Raw genomic sequence first — 19,737 nt, 5'->3', positions numbered from 1 at the left:
CTACGCTGCCAGTTTAAGGACTCCTAGCTAAAACGAAAGCGAAGACGAGAGAAACAGAAGTTTAAAAGAAAAGTTAGAAAACAAATAATTTTACTAGCCGCTACAACTGTTTTTAATATATCGATCCTATAGTATGGTTATGCCTTTTTCACAGCAGGACGTTATGACATGAACACAGGTGTTATCATCTTAATTATGATTCACACCTTAAAAGCACAAAACCTTCATTAAAGTTGTTGGAAACACCTGTGTTTACCTAACATTTCATGTCACAATGGCGGCTTTTCGCCGTGGTCCGCAGAGCCAAATATTCAGTTTTTCATAAATAAAAAACAAAAAAAAACATAAATAAATAAAAATTAAAAAACGGCAGATATTTGGCTAGATACTTTTATATGGCTTCACTAAAGTGTGTTGAAAAAATATTACAAACACGTCTTAGTATAACCCAGTGGACTACAGTTTAACGCATCCCTAATGTGTACACTTTAAAAATTAACTTGGATTAATTTTATTTAAATAGTTTGATCGCACACTTCATGTTAGACACATGATAAAGGCAGAGCACTAGACTGTATTCATTTTAGATAAATGTGTGTTATAAAAAAAAGTCACAACTGAGGATGTAAATGGCGATGTAAGGAGGTGGTCTATATACTTAGTCTTGCTAGATATCAATAAAACACGTGTGTTTCTTTGAATAGTAACAGACTGGGTTACAGATATAACTTTATGTTCTGGCTTTGGCAGTGTGTTAAACTGCCGCAGCCTTCTGGTTTCAGTGTTAAATTACAATTTTAAAATAAAATAAAAAAAAGATATGTACAATTAGTTTGGGGTGAAAAATTGCAACATAGGTTTCTCTATGGCAAAAATATTAATAAAATAATAATTTTTTCCATTCATTCTGGTTTTCAGATATTGTGCGCAGTGACATTGCACTGGACAAGCAGAAGGGCTGCAAACTGGCCAGCCATCCTGATATAATGCTGGAGCTGCAGAGGGAGAAGGCAGCCACCACCCAGCTTGTTCTGCTAAAAGAGCAGCTGTCTAACATCTACAGCAACATTACAATAACAGGTAGGAGATCACACACACACGCACACGCACGCACGCACGCACGCACAAAATAGGCCTTTTTTGGCACTTATTCATATCCTGGCGTATTGTCTGCAGTTTGTTCATACACATGCATGTGCACTCACATGAGGTTCAAAGCACACCAGTGTAAACCATCAGCTTTCAGAATGACAAATGTAATTTGTAAAGGAGGAATGTAAGGATGGATATAGGGGTGCAGCAGCAGGCAAGTAAACAGAGCACTGACATTTTCGCTGGTTACAGTTAACTCAACCTGACCGCAGAAGGAACTCTGACGTCTTGATGTTGGGTGGGCTGCATTTCTTATCTGTTTTCCTTTGTGATTGATTGGGATGGAAATAAGAAGCTGCAGGAGAGGATAGTAACAGAGGCAAAAGTAAAATATTGGATTTATGTTTTAAAAGTATTGTACTGCTCAGAAAAGTCCACAGACTTGGACTTGGTAATAAATTGGCTGCATCTGTCAGCAATAATTAATTCATGCTGTTTGTTTGGTTTCAGAGGACTTTGGATTCAAAATAAAATTGTAGTTGATTACTAGGAAGGTTAAGTCTTATGCACGCCCTTTTTATCTTCGTTAGCATGTTGAAAAGTCAGTGGGTTGGAATTGTGTTTTGGGTTGGTGGGATTTTTATACCAAAATCTGAACCACCCAAAAAAGAGTTTCAAAACCTGTAAGTTCTTTTGGAAAAGTAATGTTGGACTTGGGAATTAGCAGGGACCTGAGTTGAAGGGAATCATTAGATACAGTGATGTACATGACCACGTGTTCTCTGTCTGGAGACATTAAAAATATTTGGCCATGCAAATCTTAAAGTCATTGATAAATTATGTAAAGAATCCAAATATACGTTAATTGAACCCCGTTGAATGTGCCACTAATATTTTGGTCATAACAGAGAACAAAAAAGCCTTGCATGAGTTGGTCTACAGAGTATTTTTCATGTATTCAGACTGTACTGCTTCCCTGGGACAGACCCTCTGTGTGTTGCTGTGTGAGTGATAGAGGCAGATATGAAGACCATACATCAGCTGCATATTTTCAAATAGTCTCAAGTGCAACAGTGAAAACACAGACATATCGCATTTATCACAGTAGGCAAATACACAGAAGAAGAATTTGTACCTGCTCGGGTGTGGGGTCAGTTCACAAGTTCAGGTCAGGAGTTATTTACTGTAGCACCCTATCATTAATACTGATCTGTTGACTGTGCAAAAAAACCCCATGGCCTTGCAGTATTTCATTGTATCACTGTAGGAACTGAAGATTTTACACAGAGTTCCAGCATTTTTGGACATCTACTGTGCATGAGAGTTTGAAGTTTTTTGGGGGGTTTGTTTCTTTGTCTTTTTTTTTAACAGCCAGATCTATTGTTGATCAAACATGCTGGTAGCAATTACGTAATTATATTTTCTTGCATTGTTGTCATATGGTGCTCATATGAATACAAATTTAAAGACACAGTACGAGCAACTAGTAATGTGGATGTTATGGCCAAGCTTGTTGAGACATGCAACTTGTATAATTTCAGAAAAGCATATAACATGACTACTGTGCGAAACTGTAAGATCAGCAGAAAATAGTGTTGGAGTATCCAGTTCTGCAGTTCAAATCTCAACAAATACTTATTACACACACAATGTTGTTGTGATGCATTGACATCATTTGCATTATCATTCTGATATTGTCTGAGTTGCTGTTTCTTGAAAAAGAAATAGCCATAATCTTAAAAAAACATGATCAGGACACCTAGTCCCAGTCTTACATGTAGTATAGTGCTAATGTTGCTCAAAATTAAGACCACATTTCCCATAAACCCCGCTGCTTCCTGTCACAAAGAGGATGTTAGCAGCAGCAGCTGCAGCATAGAGGAGAGGCAACAGCTTGTCTCAATGACTAAAAGATATGTTATTTTATCCTGTAAATACTGTTTTCAAACTGCTTTTAAATTTGCTGAAGCAAGTTGATGAAGTATAATCTTAAAATATTGATACATTTAACCTTTTGTGAATATGAACTAATTGTTATTTTCCTAGATTTGAGACATTTTAAGTGTTTGGGACTCATGGAGAATCATGTCCTTTTAAATGGTAAAACCTCAGTTTGGAGACCCATAGGGTAATGCTAGTTTTACGCAGGTGCCACATTTCTTATCAGACTGCACTTAATTTAGCGAAAGTCTTTTCACAAAAACATCTAATTTTTCCAAACACAGGCTAAGCTAAAAGCAATTATTTGAATCTATTAAGGAAATTGGTGAGGCTATTGGTTTCTTTTAAAGGTGCAAAAACAAAAAATGTGGAACTGAGCAACCATTAGTTGAGAAATAAGTCACCAGAATGCACGCTGATGACACTGAAAAAGTCCTGAAAGTGTGAACATGTTTGTGTGTAAAGTCCAATCTGTGCAGAAACTTCATCTCTGTGCTGGAGAGAAACAGGGGTTCAGAGGCACTAAGGATGTGTTTAAATATGGTCTGGTAACAATTAGTCAAGATCTGTGTGTGTGTGTTTGTGTGGGTGGGTGTGTGTGCTTGTGGTGTGTGTGTGTGTGTGTGTGTGTGTGTAAAGGCAGGTGGTGTTTTAAAGACCTTTAACAGTCTCTCTCCATCCTTTTCCACTCACCACTGTCTGACCTTTGGCCTAGGCTTGTTAGAGCTATCAGTAATGGGGCCACTCTGAGTTTACATGCGCAGACACATTCAGCTGGGGTATGAAGTTGAGAAATTACCATGACCTTAGACAAGGTCATGGCGAGCGTCATTTCATGTCTCTCTGCAGGAGAATATTCCTCCATCAAGGATCACTTCCTGGACCTTTTTCTCTTTTTTTGCTTTACTTTTTCTTCTCTAACTCTATCAGTTTCCTTTTCTTCATAACACAACACCTCTCTTATATTTACTGTTAGTTTAGCTATTCTGATTTCACATGAGGATAGGCATGTTTTACACTGAATGAAGCGACCAGTTCATTCAACTTGGGACATTGAAAACCTCGTTCATGTATTGAATACTCAAAGGATAGACACAATTCAATTTAGGAATTCCTATACTGTGTTATTCTTGTCATATAAAACTGGAAGATCAGTATTTGTGAATAGGAACCAGAAGAAAATCTTCCAAAAACAGAGAAATCTGAGAAGCAAGAGTGAAGAGGAGGACATTGTCAGTAATGAGGTCTGCAGCTGCTTGCAGGAGAGTGAATGGAAAGTGTTCTACTTTACTTTAAAAGTATCAATGATCTTGAAATGTTTTCTTTGACATTAAATACAAAAAGAACTCATCTAATCAGTGTTTTTATAGTTCTAGCTGAAAACAGCTGCACCAATGGGAAGAAACTGCATTGTGCCTACACTAATATATATATATATATATATATATATATATACATATATATACACACATATATGGTGACAGAGATACAAAAAGCTACACTGTCCTTTGCTGTTAAAATTTAAAAAGCAGAGTCTGTCTTTAGGCAATACTGAATATGAATATTATGATATGATTTCTTATACCTTTTGCAAAAACTGCATAAAATCAATATTTGTCATATTCAATGCAGCCCTACCCAGACACTGAGGTAATAGTATTATTTGGTTGGTTATTTTATGTTTACATGCGTGAATAGTTATATCATTGGGGGAGGAAGTATCTTGATGAAATATGGCAGTTGATTAGCAGTTGATTTCCTCATAAAGGCAAGATGTCAAACTCCAAGATAACTGGCAGTTTTGTGGTCCTTGCTAAAGCCAGCTGTTGCTTGTTGGAGAAGCCAAGAATGAAGATCACTGCAGAAGGAGTAAAGTTATTAGGACTTTAAATTAGTAGTGTCCCCTGCACAAACTATTGCAAAGAGGAGTCATTATGTGATGGTACATAGAGATGAATTTATTTTAATTGAGTATAGTGAGACAAAGATGACCACTTCACTTGATCAAATTTTGGTTTGAGATGACACACTTAAGAATATTATTTTAATGTAAGATGAGTCAAATGTTGGCTTCATGATCTAGCAGATGGTTTGGAGCCTGACGTCACAATTTAGCCTCTACTCTTTCTCTGTTTCTTAGTCTGATCTCACACTCGCAGTATTAAGTGACATGAATGTTTATGGGATTTAATCAGTTGTTAGGTATACGCAAACATTACTGAGAGTAGATCAGACACTAATACCATGAGTCTCTCTCTGTAAGTTGGCACAGTCAAGGCTAGAAACCGCTAACAGAAAGATGCATAGCTCCCCAGGAAACATGAGAAGAATGACAGAAAAGTGAAATATGTTAATGTTTATGTAATGTATTCTTTGCAACAAATGTTCTTGTGCACTTGATAAAGGTCATTGTGCTTAAATGAAATCTTGGCCACGTAGTTTGTTTGGCGTGTGTACAATTCTACCTAAACATGAAGTCTACATGTAAAACTGAAGGGTTTTTTGTCAACGACTGTATGTTTCAGTGACTTAGTCAGTGTTCAGATTCTGAGTTGCAACATATGGGAGAATAGAGGAGAATTTCACTGTATGCATATCTCAAATGTTCCACAGAGTTAGTGGATAGCCTTTCTAAGCCTGCTAGAAAATATGAACAGGGCTGGACATGCAAACTTTGATTATTACGTTTGACTGTTTTCATTAATACTGTACACACTGCTGCACTCTAGCTTGTGAAACCAGCTGTACTTTTGTGTACACACTTGATGTAAAACTGCACATCAAATGTGTAAACACATATTGAAATATTTCACCCCAGCTCAGATATCAAATCGGATTTTTTGTGCGAAAAACTCCTATCCTGTGTGCAGTACAACTGTGAAAACTGAAATGAAATTCTTGACAGAAAGCGTAATGAGACACTAACATACAGGAATATGTTAAAAATCTGGAAAGGCAAACATTAGGAACAGAACGGGGAATTCACTGAACATCTGTGAATGGCTTGAAAATGTTTTCATCAAAACAAACTGGCACAGCTGTCTATAGCCTCTAGTTATAACTTTCTCTTTTTAAAAAATCAAAACACATTTTCTCGCAGCACTGGGAAACATGCTCTATTCTTTGTATTTGTTCTGCTCACCATCTTCTCCCAGACCTTTATCACTCCTCTTCTTAATCGTATGCTTTAAACTCTTTCGTGAGTGACCAGAAGTGTTTCTCCAACGGCTTCCTCATCTTTTTGTTTAAAATTGCCTCAGTTAGTATGTTCACACTTTGCGTGAACTGTAATGGATTTGGTTTTTGGTGTTGCAGCTGCTTCAGTACCCGGACCATCTTTAGCTCACTGCTGAATACAGATTTATGAGAGTTTCCCCTGCCAAGTTTCACACGGTAACACTACAGTGCAGCCAGTTGCCATGTCAGCAGGAGAGTGAATATAATCTGCTTTGATTTGTATATATCCATAATGATATTATTAGATATGAGCAGCTATTGCGGTTCTTGGACAGAGTGGAGGTAGTTGAAAAAACATTAAAGGTTGTGTGCATATTTTTTCATGCAACGTATTGCCCAACTGTTTACTTTATTGTACTATTAAAAGAAGCGATGCTAGAACCCTGCTGTGTTGTCCTGCCAATAGCTTAAGGGAGTCAGAAGCATAGCATTTCTTTTCACAGATACGTGAAGTGTGAGTTTTAAGTATTTTTCTGCCTTCAAACTGCACTCACACTTAGGTGAAGCAAAATTACTGCTGTCTTATATGGAGTTTGTGTTGAAGAGGTTTTGCAATAGTAATTTCACAAATTTTAATTAAATTATTTTGCATTTTTAAACTTTTTATTTATTGCAAAGAAGAAATATTTAAATTGGACTGTTTTGTGTTCTGCCAATTCAAGCAGTAACTGCAAACTGGACAAAGCCTATTATGATAATACCCAAAATAAGCTTTTCCAAATTAGCGTTAAATTCTGTTTGAAATTCAGAATTGTTTTCCGGTCTTAGGTTTTACATAGTAGTTTTTTTGTTTGGTTTTTTTGGTTTTTTTTGTTGTTTTTTTGCAGTATTACATTAGATGCAATACACACACTTATGAAAGCGCATTAGAACCAGACTGGGGACAGTACTGTTGGTATCCACACGCTGAAATCTGGGCACACACTTGATTTGAAAAGTCAATATTTTTCTGACAATGACCTGCCTGAAAACCAGTTAACAAAAACAGGATTTATAGTTACAAAAGGGATCCATGTGTCAAAAAAACACACCATAAATTTAAAGTGAGTAGTAAAATTATTAATGTCTTCATTACTTGCACACCTTGAGCAAATTTTCTGCACTTTAGTTTACCTATTGGCTTAAAATGTATCCCATCTGCTTTTATATCTTTTGAAACAAGACATGCTCTTTTCTTTTGGGTTTTTGTTCAGAACCATAACCTTCTTTGTAGTTTTTTTTATATATATTTTGTGGCTTTCAGGGATTTACTTCATTGCATTTGTCCTCTCGGTCACCATGTGTATCATCTTAGCGCAGATGTGTTTAAAGTCATGTTCATTTTAAGTGTATCTGTAATAACAACCATTCTCTAAATAACTTGCATCATTAGATTATTCATGTTCATGTGCACACTGAAAAGATTTGGATCCAGACTTAAACCCTGCGGCACGTCACTGCAACCAGTTTCACACACAGAGCCATTTACAGCATAACTCAAAGTAGTGAATTATCTATAGACAAAGGAGCTCAGTCAGAACATGACTACATGTGAATTTGTGTGACCTTTTTTTTTATGTGTGTTTGGCTGAATTTATAAAGTGCTTTTTTCTCATTCTTACATGTCAGTTTACAATTATCACCAGTGATGTAATCTCAGCGTGACAAACGTTTGATTGCCATTTAGCCTACTTTTTTTCCTTACTCTTTCCACATGGCCTACACAGATCCAGAAGTGTCTGTTTTTCCTTGATCGAAAGAATACCCAGTGTTTAAATCATGGATGGACATAACATGTAATTCCATGTGTTTGCAATATGCCCCGAGACAAGTGCCAGCAACCTGCAAACGAATGTCATTTTAATAGCCTGATGCATGGGAAATGTTTGAAAGCAGTCCTTCCTCTCCCGTGATTGTTTGGCATGACATCCAACCTCCACATTTTTCTTCAGAGCTCTAGAAAACATACGTTTTGTGTCAAATTTCAAATCATGGCACTGTGTTCTTGACTGCTTTGAGCAAGCTTGTACCAGTGGGATGGCTCTGTTGCTGGAATGCTGGTACCTCTTGAATATATGTGTGTCTAGGTCTCCGTGTGTGTGTGTGTTTATACAGACTGTAAGTGTGTGTATGGGTCCAGATGAAGTTGTTATCCCGAGGCAGAAAACATGCCTCCTTCATTACCAGTGAGACACATTTTATTTCCTTAATTTGACTCTTAGGCTGTCATCCGTTATTTATGAGATTACCCTGTGTGTGTGTTTGTGTGTGTGCCTGTCCATATGTATTCATTGTGTGTACAGTTTGCACTGGAAATAGGGTCTGGTAAGGGGCTAAAAAGCTGTAACTGCTGTTTAGAGAGGTGATTTGACTTGGTGTTTAAGAATGTTACGCTAATGTTTCTTCTCTCAACTACTTACCCTGGAATTTAACACACTCATTAGCATCGCACAAATGTTGGCAACATTGCTACATGCGTGTGTGTGCTCCAGGAAAGTGTCTGCTATTTCTTGTAGCGAGAGAATACAGTTTTGCGGGGCTGAGCCGTCATCAGTACGTATCTAAGGAGTTGAGTCAATTTTAGCATGAGTACATAAACACTGTTCTTTTATATTACATTTTTATATTAAGAAATTAAAATAAAATATTTTCATATGTTTTACCTGAATAATTTTAATATTATTTTTTTCCTCCTACATTCTGCTTAACGTTTCTGTAATACTTAGTTGCAGTGGTAAATGTAACTTTAGATATATAATATATATGCACAGTTGCAGAATATGGATGAGACTACTTACCACCTTTTCAGACTGACGTTCTTCCTCTAGTTTAATGTGATTTGCACCCAATATTTTCTAACCATAATCATTCACATTATTCCTGTTGGATAAATTGTTTCTTTCCTCTCTTTGGTTCATACTTTGTGTTCATACTTTAACACTGGGGATATTCAACTTATTGTGTCATCGTGCACTAAACCCCATCCCCCCTCAAAAAAACGTTGCTTTCATACATGTTTGGCATGTTTTTCTTTGGCCACTTGTGAACCCTGTTTAATTCTGTTCCTTTTTTTTCATTTGGAGCATATGTTGGATTGTGTTGGACCTTGTCAGAGGCCATCTATCACTCCATGGTGTCCTGCTGAGTTGGAGATTCACAGCACAGCCCTCAACTCTCAAAATGAGAAAACAAGAGCATGAGTGAAGAATAAGAGAGCAGAGAGAAGGGGGGGAAAATGGGGAATGAATAGAGTGAGAAGTGAACCAACAGACTGATCAAAACGGAAGTATAAAGAGCAAAAAGAGAGCAAAACTTGAAGATGAATAAAACATTTCAACTCATGTGAGACCTCCAGTTTTTCTCTAGAACAATCTTTTACCATCTCAGCCAGGCCCAGCACTTAAGATCCATCGCACAAGCCAACACCTGTGGTGTAAACTGTGCCTTCAAGGTTGAGCAAACCTGTAAATGTTCAGGGATCAGTAGCTTCACAAGTGTTAGATTTCCCAACAGCCTCAGAGCACAAATAACATCTTCAAAGCACCCTTCCAAAAACATCTTTAATAACTAGGGTGTTTCCAAAAATCTTTCACAACCCACTAGCTTGTGTCAATTTCTTGTTACCACTGATGGATGGAAATCAGGACAGTCAATTTTTATAATGATTTTTTTTGGCATGTTTATAAAAATACCATATTATATTGTTTCTGATGTACTTCTATTTTCATAGCTTAAAAGAAATCACAGTTGCCTTTAGAAAACTATTAAAAAAAACTTGTTATCACTAAGAAAGGAGGGGAAACACCATAATTGAGAAAGTATGTGTCTCCTTGTTGAAGTGGTTAGGAAATAAAGGGCAAGTTCTATCTGCTTCAGGGGCCTTGCTGCTGGCTGTCCATGACCTTTGACCTGGACATAAAAAGAGGACATCTAGGTGCCTTAGAGGGATGTGTAAAGAAGCTACTTCCTAAATTTTTATGTGTAAATATATTGTTTTTGAGGTGGTGTCTGAAGACCCTGTTATTTGTAAAACAAAAAACAAAACAAAACAAATGAAAAAAATGCATAATATTCTTGATTATGAAACCCATTACTTAACAATATATATTATTGTCCTCTTCCATCTACTCACTGACCCACATATCCCAAAATGATCTCATATATTTAATAAATAATTCAAGTGATGTAACAAAGTGAAGATTGATGCCAGATTTTTTTTAAGTGGCTTCAGTATTGGCTCAGTAAATTGTAAGTTGTTTTCCAACACATAACTCAAATGACAAACAGCAGTATAATGCAATTCCTCCATTATAAATTTGTACCTCAGTGTGAGAATTCAAAGAAAGAATTACTGTGTTGAGGCAACATCCTCAAATATACCTGCTACTTTACTGGGACTCATTGATTTGTTACAGAGTCATATCAGTTCATTGTTAACAGCTGCCTCTGAACTATGCAAATCCTGCTGTTCTTAAAGCAATATTTCTGCATTAAAAAGCTCAGGACATGCATGACATACATGACATACATGCATTATTCAGTCTGGGAGTTATCTTTTCACACATCTATTATCTTGAAGTTCTGATGTGCAACCAACCATAAACTGTATGTATAATATGGATAACTTCACCTGGTGGCTGGTAAAAATACTGTTCTGAAACACCAACTTGAACATTTTGAAATATGGACTGACAAGTCCAGGATTTGCAGTAAGATGGAGATTTGTCTATTATAGCACATCCACTAATCAAATCAGACCCCATTTTTGTCTAAAAGGCCTAATTAAAAAGAAAAAAAATCATGCTGTACAGAAGAAGGCTTTAAACTAAATTGTACCAGCATAAACTGGGTTTGATGGGGGGGTTTTTTGGTTTGTTTTTTTTAAATAGAAAGATAACACAGTAACAACATTGAATGAAGGAGGTGGGAACATGCAAATAATAAATCAGTATTGAAAACTACCTTCCACAGCAACGATTCATAGACTTTATCCCAAAAAAAACAAACAAATCCAGTGCTCAAACAACATAATCCAGAGTTGCAGGAAATTGCTAAAAAGTCTTACAAGGAAACCGACTTCACAGGGGAATCGTCTCTTTGTATTTTTTCCCCTTTTTTCCTTTTTTTTGTTGCTTGTTTTCATTTCTGTTTATTGTGAAAGATTCTGATCACTGAGCAGCTTTAGGGAGTAATGGATTACAGTGTGGGTTTTTGTTTACACTTGAAAAATGTTGTAAACTGAAGTGAGAGAAGCACGGTGGGCTGTGTGTTTTGATCAGATAGAGCCTTGAGTCTAAGTCTTAAAGTCAGAACCCACATCACTATCAGAGCCTGTATTTTGTTTGTTTGTAAATCTCTAAAAAAACAAAAAGAAAAAAAAACATTAGGAACTTGGAACATATGGAAGCCAGTTTATGCTTGAATGTTAGGATGGTAACCTACTTTTACTGAGACCAACAACAGATAGCTGTTTGGCTTCAACTTAAAATCAGTCACCTCCGTAAAGTTTTTTGGCTCATTAGAAGAGTAATAGAGGCATAATGTTAGATGTGTGACCAAATTGTTTTCTTTCTCATTTTCCAGAGTCTCTCTTTGTTTCTGTTTTTGTTAATTGGCTTAAGTATCCAGTAATTTGGTGCTTTGGGTTTTTATTTGGAGATTTTATTAGATGCCAGCTGATTGATTGTTACAAGATGACAGAGGAAATATGTAAGATATTTTATGGCCTTTCATCACTTAAGCAGTGCAACCCACTTAACTTATTTATTTTATGTCTTAACCATATTATACAACTGTTTATGTGTTGTAAAGAAATAGAAGGAAAATAGAAAGAAAAGGATGGGAAAAAAATTGGAGTAGAGTGTGTTTCATGCATTAAAGCATCTCAGTTCTTATAGATGGTTGGCCTCAAAGCCCTTTTGCTCTGGTGCGATTTGGCTTTAAAGGAACCCTGGTCTGTGGGACAATGCACTTTGTTATTAAAGGAATTTTATAAGTCCATAAGTGTGTAATGAAATTTGCCTCGGTCAAAGGAGCGAAGCACGGAAAGGAAAACTGGAATTGAATTTTCGTGGTACGTTCCTCAGACCTGCATTCCCTTAGGGAGAGTACAGGCCTGCTTGCAGTGGCCCAGGCAAGAAGAGGCCAAGTGAAATCTTTCCCTGAGGTTTTGAACTTTTGCTGTGAATGGCAGGAGCCGACACCTCTAACCAGGAGCAGATGTTTGGCTTGGCCTGGTCTGTCCGCTGGCAGAGTAGGGAACCCAGGGTTTGATTGAGCCAGCATGCCCTACTCACAACACTAATAGCCTGGCTCTGCATTACTTAGGCTACCCCTGCTGAAGTCTGCTGCCTTCAAACTCCTTTACTGTAGGTCTAGAAGAGACATGGGAACTGAGCTGAGCCAAGACTCCTGTGCATTCATCGCAACATTAGAATCTCAACACTGAAGCAAAGCCGTAGCTGATTCTGCTATAATGTTAAGCAACTGGCATCTTTTGATGCTTTTTTAGATTTGCCTTGAGTTTAAATTTTTCACTCATCATATGTATGTGTATACAAAATAAGTACACGTCAATTATAGAAATATCAAAAATTGATTGCTTTTAGTCTAACTTGTGTCAGAGGTAAAACTTTTAAGCCAACGTCTCAGTGCATATTTATGTTAAAAATGATCCAGCGGATTCAGGTGATGTTAGATGTTTGTTTTTGTTTTAAGCAAATGAAGGACAGCTGTCTCCAGCGTTTAAGAGTAAATACTGAAGATATTACAAGACACATTGCCTTTTTATCTTCTAAAATCTCCTGATTTTCTTATCCCCCAACATGAAACATTTTTGAAGTTCTAATGTAAACATCTTAGTCCCACCAGATGTTGAGCATCTTCTCTTTACTGGCAACCTTTACTGAAACGTTGAAAAAGACACTGTAAGCTGTCTAAACTGCATGGCATGTACAAGCATAGTCCTTCTACACACTTGGTAAAGATTTCGATTTTATCATATAGTTATAGTTCAGTCATATTTCCGTTTGTGTTTTATAATATAAATGTAATTATGTTACTAAAAATATGTTTAGGATCTGAAAAATGTACAGAGCACATTACTGTCAACTGTAAGCAGGTACAAAAAAACAATGCTTATAAAATCCTAATTATGTATTAATTATTTGTTTTAACTACTTCTTAGCATGACTCTGCCACTTGTCCCTCATGGGGTTAATGTCATACACTGTTTCTAATGGTTAAATAATCTAGGATCAAGATTTGAGGGGAAAAAGTAAATCCTAAAATAAATTCAGTACATCAGCATTACTGGTGAGCAGACATTACTTGGACTGCTTTCTAAAGGATATTCTGGTAAATGGTGCAAATCAAATCACTAATGCTAAAAATGTTTATTCTGATGGATGAACTTGCAGTAATATTTTGACACAGCAATGTATTTTTGAGGTTTCCTACACTGGGTGTAAATGAAATGGTATTTATTTGTAAAACTGGAAAAATATGTGTGATTGAATTCAAATATTTTAGCATACAATATGGTTTTTGCATCGGTTAAAAGTACCGCCACAAGTGTTAGAGCACTAAAGAAGAATGTCATTTTTCTAAACCGCAAACATCTCAACAGACTAATTGACCAAAACATAATAATAAAACAAATCAAAATCTCACTTGCATTCTAGCCTCTGCCAATAAGTCCTTGTGTAGATGGAAAGCAAATGGAGTAAAAAATGTTTTCAGATGAAGAATAGGCTCAATTTGTTATAGCATTAGGTTCTCAGCAGACAACATCATGAAACTTAGCCAGAGCACAAGACTGTTGAGAGGATGGTTTGAGAGGACTTTTGATGATGTGATTTGTTAAGGTGATTAGTTGGAAAATGTTTCTGTGTTTATTTCCTTGAAAATCTGGCAGGAATATCATCTCTGTCATACTAGGTGCTGTAAAAATCTCATGGGACTGAAGGTTGTTTTGCTGGAGAAATCTGATGATGATGTCATTTTAAAGCTTGCTGTAGAACTGACGTCTTATCATGCATTTCCAAACCAGACATTTAATGTTATTCGAACAAGGTGCGATCGAAGGTTTATGTTATCCACGTTAGTCATAAAAAGCAAACTCTCACCTTTTATAAAATTCACTGCTATCTCCATTATGGCCACGTGAATGGAACGATCGCTTCCAGGACTGCTGCTTGTTTTTAGATCAAGAACTGTGTTGATCTGCAACGTGCTGGATCTCCTCCACGGTGTTAAAACTCTGATCCTTCAACTTAAATAAAATTTTGTGGTAAAGGACAGTTTTGTACAATAACACGCACCATTGTTGAGGTGATTTGCAGCAAATCTCTTCCATCAGATACCAGTACAACTGCATGCTTAGATGCTGATCGTGAGTAACAAATTCTCAGTGCACAAACCTATGAATGTCAAAAAAACCTCAGCTTTCATCACCACTGATGATCCTCATTGTGATTTTGAGTCAGTCTGACACAGAAGTTGGACTGTTTGCTTTGCTTTGAAGGTAGAGGTCCATGATTAAAGCTGCAGACATGCAAGTGCAAGCTGTAGAAAAGGACTTTGCAGTGATTCCATTCTATGTTGCACAAGTATATACAGCTTTTGACCTATATGTCACACAATAAGCAGGCACTGAGAACAATATCTACCAAACAGACATTTGAGGGGCTTATTTTAGGTTTGCTAAATAGCAGTGTTAGATCTTTTCACGTTAAGTAGTGACCACAAGATTTAAAGCTAAAACTGCCTGTTTTAGACAGAAAGAACTGAGTTCCTGTGTAGAGAGCCAACATAACATATATAGGTTTTGGTTTTTGTGACTAAAGTTATTCCATGACATTCCAGAAGAATATAATAGATATGAAAAAAACCCATAAAAGGTCTCCTTGAATGTAAATTTAAAACCTTGAAACATTTTTTTTAGTATTTTATACTGTGCTAAATTAGCAATTGTGCACTTTTGTCTTCTAATCTTCAAATTTTTATCTTCTAATTTCATAATGTATCATTTTTTTAAACCTGAAAATATGATGATTTTATCATCTTAAGAGACCTGTAGGATTTTTTTCTCTGGCTTGAACTCACTGGCAAAGTATTGGTTCAGGTATTATCCGAGAATTATTATGAAAATAATACATACATTTCTAAAATGTTATTCCATCATTCAGTCAATTATATTTAATTAGTGCAGTTATAAGTGATTAGATTTGAATTGCAAAATAACAAATGGCTTATGTAGTCGGTATGGTCTGCACATTACGTAGTAGCATTTTTATAAACATTTTCTGTCTTTTCCCAGCATCTGATATTATAAATGTATAATTACCTATAAAAGTTGTTATGCAAGATGGTGATTCAGTAACTGTTTAATCTGGCTCTGCACGTTCAGCTGAAGAACCTCCAGTTTAAGTGAAGCATAAGTAATGTGTGTGGATATAGTTTGAGAGTGGAAGATGATTGCTGTGATTATGGTGATTATTCTAGCAGTGAAAGGGAGTCTGGAATACTGTGTGTTTGCATTGCTGCCCGCTTGGGATCTGGTCTTCATAACCCTCATTCATCACACTGCCTGGGATCAAAGATACCCTTTTTGAACTGGAATGTAGCAGATGTCCATTATGCCCCAACACATTGTTGCCCTTTGCCAGTGGTATAATTTTTGAATATGATGGTGAAGGTGTTAAAAGAAGCATTTGTTAAAAACTTGTGAAGATAGCCACTGTGTCTGAATCCTAAGCAGGTGGGGTGTTTAAAGGACTCCTGAAAATATTTTAGGTTCAAGCTCTTTGATGATTCAGGGCAGTAAAGCCCTGGGCTAGTCTCTCATTCATTCCAGCCTATGTATGTGGAGGAGTTTTGTTTCTCTACAACTACAGAGCATTCAGTGCTTAATTACAGCATCAGCAGAGGTGTGTGAGACGAGATGGCTAACCAGATAAGAGGCGGAAGCTTTACAACAACCCTCTATGTAGGTGACAGCGTTACTAATCTTTGGTAGTGAAACTGTCACACCCTTTGCTTAACTGCCCTGCATTGGCCAAAAAAAGTAAACAGTTTATGAAGTGTAAAATATGTTACATGGTAAAAATGCAGTTTTATATCCTACAGTATAAAAGCAACAATATACATATTTTCATGTAAAAAGCTTTAAAGTTTTTCCTTTACATGAAGTGTACGGACATATGGTGCAAACAGAACAAAAGTGTCAGACCATATGTATATATTACTTTCATGTAATTGAATCTTCTTTTTTTTTGGGTCAGAATGTCCTCCTTTCTCTGTCTCAGACTCCAAACAAGTCCCCACATTAATCTCATAATAACTCTAATAACTTCTAATGCTTACAAGTCTGAACACATGTCTTGTGTTGGACCTTGACCTGATGAAGATCGTTTTGCAGCAAACATGGTGTAGGTCTTATTCTTCAGTATGACTGCTAACAAAATACTATCCATCCCTAGACAGTTATGCAAGTTAGTTTATATTTTGTCTCAGCGCCCTGCCAACTGGCAATACTAGCCTGTCCATCAAGAAGCATTTCTTTTGCTTATCAAAAAACCCTTTTATTTCTATTACTTCCTGTCTGTAATACAATAATATTAGAAGAGTAACTTCATCGAATTTGACTAATTGCGTGCCTTTGTGGTGTCGCTTTGAATGTAAATGCTGGGTGTTCAAATATTAGAATTGGTTGCACATTGCAAAGAAGCTGCAGATTGGTCATCTTAATCATCTTGTTATGAAGACAACTGTTTGCCTTAGACAGCGATGAACCCTCAGTTCGATTCACAAGTTACTAAACAGTCTGTCAGTTTGTAATAAAAGAATCATTCACAACAATTTTGGCTAATGATAATGGCTGCTGTATTACTTCGTGCTTTGGTTGTGTTTGGTAGTGGTTTATAGGTAGCTCCACAGTACATACAAATACAACAGACATGGTGATGTTTCTCTCCTGGGAATTCACTCCTTGCGCACACCTTGTATCTTTACAAGCCAATGAGGTCATTAGTATCTAACAAGCGTGCTTTTCCCATTAGGGAGTGATAGACAGCGGCCATTGCCAAACAGATGTGAAAACCACTCACACCCCAAACACACCCACACCCTTTCCCCCCAACAAGTGGTTTGAGTTACATGGCCCAAAGCCAATAAAAGACACTTGATGTCATTTTGTCCATTTCACTGCCTTTCATTTGTTATATGCTGCATCCTCTTGCCTTGTTTGGAACACAAGGGAAAATAGTGCTTGCGCGCACACACACACACACACACACACACACACACACACACACACACACACACACACACACACAGGAGCACAGAGTTGTTGTACTTTACATCAAGAACAGCGTATGTTAACATACCACTCATCTTACTCAGCAGTCCTGTCGAGCTGCTCTGCATCTCTTTACACTGGGTTCACAGAAGGGGGCCACACACAAGTCTAGTCAGAGCAAATTCACAGATTGAGATAATCTCTCTCTCACATTCTGGTTTCAACACATATGGACGCACACACATATCAGTCCCCCTCTACTAACAGAATTGAAAACAGGTGCCCACCACATATCTTGCATTCTTCCAAAATACAAAAGTGGTTTGACCTGAATGGTTTTGCTGAAGTGGAGCCCCCCTGTATGAAAGGAGAGTCCATGTGGAGATGTGTGTTTGTGTAAACATGGAGGCGTTGGGTTCTGTGCAACATGCTGGTGGAGCAGCACAGGCTCGCAGTATATTAGAACCACATTTTCCCTCTGCGCAACCATAACATTCAGTGTCAAGCTAGCGTCAGGGTAAGTCATAGATATACCACGCGAACATAGCAAAACACCTCTTTTAACATCTTTGTGCACAGCGACCGTAACAGTATACTGGTCTGGGTTTCACCGATATGGATGAATTGTCAAACTGCGGTTTGATCGATAGCTGCTCTTGAGCATTTGACTAGCTGTTGAAATAATTGGATATATCAGTCTTCAGATGATCTTGCTTCAGTCACACGGTCTTGCTCTGCAGCCCGAGAGGATCTGGTTAGTGGATGACCCGACCAATGAGAAACAGAAGGCAGAGATGAACCACTGGAGCTGCTGGAAATTGTAGCCATAATGGAGGTGGCGATGATAAATGCACTGAGCTGAGCACTGAGTTTTCCTGGATATTTGGGCAGTTTAATTCCAAATCTTTCATGACATCATCTTGCATGTTGTAACCGCACGTGTTGTGTGTAAGTATAAATGTTAGATTAATTTTAATCCATCTGGTAAAGCCTCATAAACTGTCATCAACAATTTTCTCCAGCATGTTAACAATAATTTGATGGATGTATTGTTTCAGAATAGCCATTTCCACCATCTTTTCCCCATTGAGTTTACAGTGTGCGTTTCACTGCAAACTTTAAGCCAGTGCGCTGTGAGTTTTTACAGCTGACAGAGAAAATTACAAGCACCTACAGGGCGGCAGTGTGCTCAGTGTGATTTTATTTCATGCATAACTCTCTTTTCCACCTACATCTACAAAGTTATTAAATCATTAGAGGAAAGAAAAATAACATAAAAAGTTTTAGAATTCATTTTAGATCATCTTCATTAGCAGTGTGGACACTTTTCAAGAACTCTGGAAACTTGACTGCCACATGTGCATCTATGGAAAACATATTGTGTCCATAAACAGGAAAAAAGACTCACAATTAATTTCTCTAAACAGCCTTCTACCCTGTCTGCACATGTCTCTTGAGGATTCAGTTTTGATTTGGCTTTTAAAGCAAGCCAGAACTCAGCTGCAGTCTTTTTTTCTGTGAGCGGTCCGGGTATTACTCATGTTGTGGGGACCTAGGTCTGTTTACACAGTCAAATTATGCAGACATGTCATCCTAATGAGCACAAAAGCCAAGTCCTATGGCATAAATCATAACATTTTAAAGGTGAAGGCATTAAGAATAGGGTATGGTTACATTTTGGGTTTGAAATTTGTGTGTGTGAATGTGTGCACACACCCACTCCAGACTGATTTCCATTCAACTAGTAGTTGTAAATTGTGTTGGCAACTTTGTTTCGGTATTGAATTAAATATCTAATGAAAACAGAAAACTAATTTCTGCTGTGCTTGGTATTTTTGTCTCCCAAGGCATAAATGGTGGAGAATGCATGGATATACTCTGTTTTTGATGCTCAAAGCAAGAAATGTTTTCATAAATCACTGAAACTAAATTCCAAATGATCCCTCACATTTTAGGCAGGAAAGGCTACTTGTTCTGTCTGCATATCTGTAGCCTGCATTCACTTTCCTCCCAGTACACAAAAACATATGTTGCAGAGTAGTCTGGAATGGTTGCAATGTTTTTGTGTAATGTATACTCTCAGTTAAATGTGGTTGTTCACTGATAATAAAAATATAGTCTTAAATATAGTATCTCTGTGATTTAAAAGAAATCCTGATGGTGCTTCATGTTTTAAGTTCAAATTTTAG

The 19,737-nt window shown here is 37.1% G+C and overlaps 1 protein-coding gene across 1 annotated transcript in view; it reads left to right on the top strand.

Moving 5' to 3' along the window:
- hpse2 (heparanase 2) overlaps positions 1-19,737 on the top strand; it is a 50,527-nt gene that overhangs the window by 2,407 nt on the left and 28,383 nt on the right. The window contains exon 3 of the mRNA XM_026189375.1: positions 919-1,080. Coding sequence (XP_026045160.1) covers positions 919-1,080 — 162 coding nt within the window. The remainder of the gene's footprint in view (positions 1-918; positions 1,081-19,737) is intronic.

Source organism: Astatotilapia calliptera, chromosome 13 (genome assembly GCF_900246225.1).
Source record: "Astatotilapia calliptera chromosome 13, fAstCal1.2, whole genome shotgun sequence".
NCBI classification, from domain to species: domain Eukaryota; kingdom Metazoa; phylum Chordata; class Actinopteri; order Cichliformes; family Cichlidae; genus Astatotilapia; species Astatotilapia calliptera.
The sequence above is the reverse complement of the archived record's forward strand: the minus strand, read 5'-3'. Positions and strand labels throughout refer to the sequence as shown.